This window comes from Nannobrachium achirus (genome assembly GCF_963921795.1).
Source record: "Nannobrachium achirus genome assembly, chromosome: 6".
In the NCBI taxonomy this organism is placed as follows: domain Eukaryota; kingdom Metazoa; phylum Chordata; class Actinopteri; order Myctophiformes; family Myctophidae; genus Nannobrachium; species Nannobrachium achirus.
Window position 1 is genome coordinate 51,896,697 of NC_137815.1, and position 8,105 is coordinate 51,904,801.

General features: G+C 40.6%; 1 protein-coding gene across 1 annotated transcript; it reads right to left on the reverse strand.

Moving 5' to 3' along the window:
- Nucleotides 1-6,333: 6,333 nt before the first annotated feature.
- Nucleotides 6,334-8,105, reverse strand: g0s2 (G0/G1 switch 2). Its single transcript, XM_080728618.1, has 2 exons — nt 7,918-8,105; nt 6,334-7,308 (listed from the first exon to the last, which is right to left on the reverse strand). Exon 2 carries the CDS (start codon nt 7,294-7,296, stop codon nt 6,922-6,924), a length of 375 nt encoding a protein of 124 aa, XP_080584744.1. The 5' UTR covers nt 7,297-7,308; nt 7,918-8,105; the 3' UTR covers nt 6,334-6,921.

Below are 8,105 nucleotides of genomic sequence, written 5' to 3' on the forward strand. Positions count from 1 at the left end.
ACACGTGGAGCGCTGTCCTGGATGTTTTAGCGAAGGTTCTGTCAGCTTCCCTGTGTTAGCTGATCTGAGTGAGCGGGAGGGGCTGTAGATTTGGACCAGGCTTTGAAGATAAGGGGCTGCCATGAATTTGATTGCTTTGTAGGCCAACATCAGTGTTTTGTACCCTTTGACAACTACTGGCACTTTATACATGAGTGAACAAAAACTACTCTATGTTACAAGTTAAAGTCCTGCATTCATAAATAATTCCACTTCACCCATTTCAATCTCATTCTGTGTTTCATTTGGCGGGCTGTGGACAGTTCAGAAACCTGTGCACCAGTGACATCATCGATGGGGAATCTAAGCTAATAGAAACTGCAAGCCTTCTATTCCTGGAAATTTAGCATGCTGAAATTAGAAGCCATTAATAAAGAAATATACTGTATATCTTGTTTGAAATGACCAAACCTGCCTATCGATGATGTCACTGGTAGGCAGGTTTCTCAACTGTCCACAGCCCTCTGAGACAAAATGTAGACACAAATGGTACCACCATATTATAATGAGCATTAGTGAGTGAGGACCAATTCTTACTATTAGAATCCACACATCCATTCATGCACGCACACACACGCTCGCACACACATACACACACACACAAATTCATTCAACACATTCTGTTGATCGGTTGAGCTTGTAGATCGGCTATTTTTTTGCATCCAACCAAGAGTAAAATCAGGCATTACAACACCATCAAGGCTCGCCAAATGTATAATTTTTTTGTCTACAAAATCAATTGTGGATTTAGTTGAGCAAAATCTAAAAAAAGTCGACTAAAACTAGACTAAAACTAAAACTTTTCAGATGACTGAAATATAACTAACTCTAAATTACACGTTATTCAAAAAACTATTAATAAACAAAATAAATATTTGCTGTCAGAACTAAAGCTGTGTGGAAACAATCATTTCAGGTCAGTTTAAGACCTCTCTGACTGGCAGGTTCATGTGATGAGGGCTGAACTCACTGACCTGTGATCTGTGTGTAAAACATTAGTAGGCCTACAGGTTGTGTTTTCATGGGATCTGTGTGTAAAACATGTTGTAAACTAAAGAAAGGTCGAGTGAACCCGTCGTTCCATACAGAAGTACTTCTTTGTCTGCAGGGAGTTAGAGAATGGGATGGCAGCCAAAAAGCATTGTATACATTGTGTGTGTGTGTGTGTGTGTGTAACCAGATCCCAGTACAGCCAGGAAATGGTAAACGGTGCATTTATATAGTGCCTTTATCCAAAGCGCTTTACATTGATTGTGCTTTAAAATCACCCACACATTTATACACAGATGGCAGAGGAAACCATGCAAGGCAACAACCTGCTCATCGGGAACAATTAGGAGTTCAGTGTCTTGCTCAAGGACACTTGATGTTAACTCTGGGGGAGCCCAGGACCGTACTGGGAACCTTCCGGTTGGCAAGCAGCCACTCTACCACTGAGCCACTGCCCATTTAGACGGCACTGTCTGTGTCAGTACCTCTGCGGTGGAAGAGAACCCTGATACAATATTAATAATCATCATTAAATCCTCATCATCATCATCATCATCGTCATAATCATAATAATGATAATGATAATGATAAAGAATAATAATCCCATCCCACCTGACAACCCTGACACAAACTATTAACTATGACATTTTACTTAACCATTGATTGTCATTTGTCACACAAATAATCGTGATTAACGCTTTATTTATTTTGTATTTATTTTTTGACATTGAACATTAGAACATAATGAATGAAAAAAAATCTGTTTGACTTTTAGGCATTGTAATAAAATGCACAGGGTGGATATAAGACACATATTGAATTTCCAACTTTTTTAAAATAAACAATTTCCAAAAGTAGAAAATCTACAAGCTCACTGTGAGCAATGATTAACTGTCGCAGGTTCAAATCCCGATCCCGACGACCTTTGCCGCGTGTCACTCCCCATCTCTCTCTCTCTCTCCCTCTTTCCTGTCCGTCTTCACTAGTCCTTGCCCGTTCGAACATAGAGTATGTGCTTCGAAATATGTGCAGTTTGGGGTATGGGATGTGCACAGTATATGAGGGATTTGAATGTAGGAGTCTCAGAAGTTATGTTGGAGAACCCAGACGTATCAGTGATGTCAGTCATCTCCAAATTTGGGCACTGTTTCAGCATGCTGCTTTTACCATGGCGGCGACGCATGCGCAGTACAGGTGGTGTTGACTGTTATTGTTTACACATTTAGTACAACCTTCACATAATTAAGGGCCATTCCGATGACTATACATGTTGTTTAAAATCCTTAACAGTTCCCCTTTAATGATTCAGGATAGGGGGTTTCCAAATGGGCCTTACAGTTCTGTAACTCTGAGAGTGTATAGATAGAACCAAATAGATAGACCCTTACGTGTGTGCAACTCTGAGTGTACAAATGGAACCAAAGGACCCCTACATGTCTATAACTCTGAGAGATATGGTGGTCTTTGAAATTAAACCTTTTTGGAACCACCGGTATTATAATTTCAAGGCAGACGTGAAGCTGAAGCATAAACATAATGATACTTTCCCTGACCGGGAATCAAACCCGGGCCGTGGTAGTGCTTGCTCCTGATGGTCTAGTATAGGCTAGGATTTTGCACTTGCGCCACGGCCCGGGCAATGAAAGCAACTACTCAGGCCTGTAAAAACATTGATGTGTGAGGTTATCTAGTCCAATGTGTACTAGTCCTTAATCGTTAGAAGATATGTGCTCCCAAATTATGTGCAGAGTTTGGGTTATGGGGTGAGCACAGTATATGAGGGATTGAAAGTAACTTTGTAGTTGGTAGAACTGGTGCTTGCTTGCAAGTAAAAATGTAGGGGCATCAGAAGAAATGTGGGAGAATGCAGCCAAAATGTAAGGAGCATGAATATGTAATATAATAACACTATAACAACACTCTAGTCCGTGAATGAGATGAGACATTGTAGATGCTATAACCGTCGGTGCGTTGTGGACCCACAGCGAGCACGCACGCACGCGCGCGCGCGCACGCACGCACGCACGCAGATCATAATTGAAGCATAAAAGTTTTTGTAGCTGGGCTCTGATGACAAAAATCAGTAATACCAGGGGTCTTCTAGGGTGTCCGGGACCCCTAGGCAGTATAGGTAGGTCTACTCAAGAGTTACTACAGGGGGCCAGCCAAGTCTCTGGTCATTTCAGTTTTGGCCCTATTCATGCAACCATTTCTGCGATTTTTGAATAATATTAGAAACTTTGTGTATGTTTTTATGTATCCTGGTGTTATACATTTTAACAGTTATGGTTGACAGGTGTTGACAGGTGTTAGGTTGCAACCAAAGTTGACGCCCCCCAGTCACTAGGCCTATGTCAGATCCAGGCTAGGCTCGCGCTGACACATAAATTAAAAAAAAGAAACACTTCTTTGGTATTTTATGAAAATGTTGCTACACTGAAAACTACATTTTTGCTACAATCAATAAACAGATCCTTTAACACCAAATTCCATTATTTTGTCATTTGCATTGTTTCACGAGTTTAATTATTTTGCATTGTGTTCTACAAGTTTTTCTCCTTCTTTTTTTGCATAGGCCTAGTACTGTCATTCTATGTTATAAGTAAAAAAAAACTGACCCAAATTGCTTGACAAAAGATTTAAGGTTTGAGGTATCCTTTTTAGTTTGTGTCACTAAAAGGGGCGTCAACTTTGGTCGCAACCATAGGTCGCAACATGGTCGCAACCTGCACGGATTTTTGACCTACCTTTTCCGGTCCGGTGGTTGATCTCTTCAGAATAAGAGGAGCCCTATATCCAAGGAAGGTTAGGCCCGGAAGCCATTGAAATACTATTCATTTGCACATTAAAACTATAAATTAAATCCAAACGATACCCATCCCTAGTAACTCCCCTGCCCCTTCTTTGTATATAGGCCTACTGTTTGTTTCAGAGGCGCCGGGTTTTGTCCATGCCGCGAGGTGCTGAAGCATCGACCGCTTCTCAAATGGATAGGCCTACTTTATTTACAGTTTGTCAATAGTACAGTGGTACATTTTTACAATGAAAGTTCAGCATGTTTCAACAGTTAAGCACCATAGTATCAAAGTATCAAACAAAAAACTAGCTAATGCCATGGCATTGTATTGATTAGAGAAGACACTGTGCCGTCTCGCCCTTGTATTCGTGCATCATGCAGTAGTCTGCTAAATGATAGAAAATAAAATGCAAAGAAAGACAAAATAGTATTAAAACAAAAAAGAAAACAGTAAGTCTAAACAAACTTTGTTTAGACTTACTGTTTTCTTTTTTGTTTTTCTTTACATATCTACTGCATAGTAGCCTACTGTGTTCTATTTGTCTGTCATGTTATATGAGATAGGCTACTTCAATGGTTTCCAGTGGAAATAAGCTTAGTCTTTTCATGGATCTCCTTTTAGTAGACCTTGTACCAGTGAACTGTACCGTCATGAAACTGTACCTTTTCCTACGCAAACTTCTAATAAAGTCTTCAATCAATCAATCAATCAATCAACTACACAAAGTGCTCTCTGGCCCACAAGCTCTGGAAGAACAATACTGCTCCCTAGTGGTCAAACTACAGTGGGTCTCAGATATTGTGTCAATATCCCCAACATAAATAGATACTTATTAGGTAGAAAATGTTTTGTGTCAGGGACAACCCCAATCTGGTAAGCCATCAAGGGACTGCCCACTTGTCTCGACTCTCGAGAGAATGGGGACAACCCTAACACAACACCGTAAGGAAATCTTTTGTTGTTAGAAGCAGAGGTCTTCAACAGGGGGTCCGTGACACCTGTAGAACTGCAGGGGGGCCGGCAAATATTTGTATGATAGACACTTTATTTTTGTATTTTTTAGGTAGGCTATACCACTCAAACCCTCGATCGCATCCCTACTCTGGGTGGAACAAGCCGAAAATAGCCTCACAACACGCCTGCGATGCGTTGTTAGCTTGTAGAAGGGAAAAAAGAGACAGAGTAGAGCCAAATGTCAAGTGTAGGCCTATAAACTATTGAGGGTTTAAGTGGTTAATAACATTTTAACCTTAGCAAATATTCTTAATCTTAATCATGAAATTGCTGACAACAATTGGCAGGGGTCCCTGCTTCATCTCTCTCCCAGGGGTCCTTGGACTGAAAACTTTGGAGACCCTGGCTGCCATAGAGCCACTGCTGCACTCCATGGTTCCTAAAATGGAGACCGAAAACGTCTTCTAAATCCTGATGTGAGTTTTCTGAAAAAGTTTGTCTTTCTTTCTTTTTTCTTTTTTAATTGTATGTATGTTGCTCTACTAGTTACTAGTACATAGCAACAACAGTCTACCCCAAAAGGAGTTCCCAGATTGAAGGCAATAGTAATGTATTGGATCCAGGTCTAAATGTGATAAAAATATATTTTCTTTCACATCAGAACATCCGTCCCCAGTCAGAGTTCACAGATTGAAGGAATATAGAATTAGCAGATGGAGAGCAGGGGACTTCATTTAACTGACTACATGTAAAACACACTTATGCCAGTGTACCAGACAGTGAGTACCCTGTGCTAATGTTGGCCCTGTGCCTTAGGGTGCCTACTGCCTATACCCCATATACCTGATTAACTGATTCTATAGTTTATTACATGGACCATTAGCTACACAAAATAGCACACATATTATGTTTATTTTGTGTGCTGGCTAATTGAAAAGCCACTTTATGTAGGCCTGGCCCTATACTGTAAGTGCTTTGGAGTGTGTTCAAGTTTAGGCTTTTGACAAAAGGCTGACTACATCATGATGTTTTGAGACATGAAAAACGATGAATTCAGTATTATCGTCATTATTATCATCATTATCATCAGGGGTATCAATGTGTCCATGGCAAATTTTAGTTTTTCTGTTTTACACACCATTATAATGCTCTTGTTTTGATCATAATAGTAATTTACTGAACGTCACGTCTCCAGGTTTTCTATGACTCTATATGTATGGCACACAAGTCCCTAGTTGCCCACTAGTTGTTCTCAAACGTTTTATTTGCAAGGACCACCATAACTCTGAGAGTGTACAAATGGAACCAGATACTGTATCTGCTTCCATGTGTACACTCTCAGAGTTACAGACAGACCTGTTATGGTTATTCAGGGATACCTATTTATGTGTTTCTGGTAATATTATTGTCCATTCATTTTGTATGTCCGTGGCAAAAAAAAACACTTACTGTTTCAGCAACATGTTTACAATACACATAGACATTTAATGGAATAGAATAATACTAACTAACCCCCAGAGGAAAAAGAAAATCATCAATTCAAAACGAGACGTTATGAACAAACGTGTATTTATTGATATATATATATAGATGTAGAAAACAAAACCATATTTACAGTAGTAGCACATACATAGTGTACAAAAAAACTACATTCTTTGGCACTAAACGAACACGGTGGGACGGAGTGGCACTCAATGCATGACAGCGGCGCTTGCCGAAAAGAACTGTTTTTGTTAGAGAGAACACCTTGTTAGATCAAAGCTAAGCTCTTGTCGGCAAGCGACGCACACTGCTGCATGGAGTAGAACTTAAGGCTACAGTATTCATGGGTTGCATTTGTAGTCCCACACCACCAGCCATGTTGAGGACCAAAACAGGTGTTCTGCTTGGTGTAGAACATTTAGTTCTATGCAAATCAGACGAATTGTAACACCTGTGTTGGTCCTCAACATGGCCGTTTAGGACTACAAATGCAACCCATGAGTTTATTTAAGCTCAGAGCTCTTCTACTTGTGCGCTTTTACGCACCGTCTTCGGTGTTGGCTAAAGGACTGCACATCCTCATAGATAAATAGCATAGATTGCTGGTTCAGTTAGCCTACACATGTGAAAGTCATTAAAGTGAACGCGTCTCTCTCTTTTAGGACGCATGCTGTCTGTTGGCCAAAGTTCTGACGATCTGCTGTTCGTGTGTCTTTACGTAGGTCACATGATCCTCTTCTTCTCCTCTTCCATCCCTCTCCGCCTCCACCACCTCCTCCCTTCTCCTCCTCTCCTCCTCCTCCAGTGCCCTCCTCCTGCTCCTCTCCTCGGCCGCCAGGAGCAGTGTCATCTCTGCGTCCATGGGTTCGTCTCCTCTGGTGAACACGGTCTCCACCAGGCCGATGACGGTGCCCAGGACGGCGAGCGTGGAGCCCAGCACGTAGATGCCCAGCAGGCTGAGGCTCGGACGCTGGCTCAGCAGCTCCCGGCAGAACGGCAGCAGCTCCTGCATTGTGGTCTTCTCGCTCTCCATTTTGTAACACAACTGCAAAGAGAGGAAAAGAAGCACAACATGGAAGGTTTTAGTATTTGTACTTGATTATTTCCATTGTTTGGTACTTTACAGGCTATACTTCTACTCCACTGCATCTCAGAGGCAAATATTGTACTTTTTAGTGAGATATTTTATTTTGCTTTAATCCATGTAGGCTATAGGTGGATAATTACGTAGGCCTATCCTATGGAAGCAGTTCTTAAACATTTTAATTTCAAGGACTGACCAAATGTGTAACATTATGCCAAATGTTACATTTCACAAGTTTTCAAAATGTATACAAACGTTTTGAAAATAGCAGATCTACAAGGTCACAATGTGTCGCACCGCGAAGCGTTGTGAGCTTGTAGATCAGCTATTTTCAAAAGTTTGTGTCTGAAGTGATTCATGTCTTGTAATAATAATCAAAACCTAAAGTAAGACTAAGTTTTCAAATAATAAATAAAAAATACAATATTGCTTCTGAGATGTATCAGAGTAAGAACTTTGAAGTAAAAAGTATTTGGATAATATAAAGTAAAAAAAGAAAAAAGAAAACACCTCAAAGCCTACTTAAGTTAATTACTTTACACTAAAAGTAGTGGAGGAGTATAAACTTACCAAATAAAGCAGTGTGTTTATTCCCAAGAGTTTGTAGATGAAGTTCTTGAATGTAGGTCTTAGGTTTAGATCTGTTAGTCTGTTGAATGGATGTGGGTTCAAAGTTTTGGATCTGTCAGCTTCAGGTCTGTACGACTTGTTGCTTTAGGCCTTGATCGTCCAACCCACACTCACAGCAGCCCAGCGTC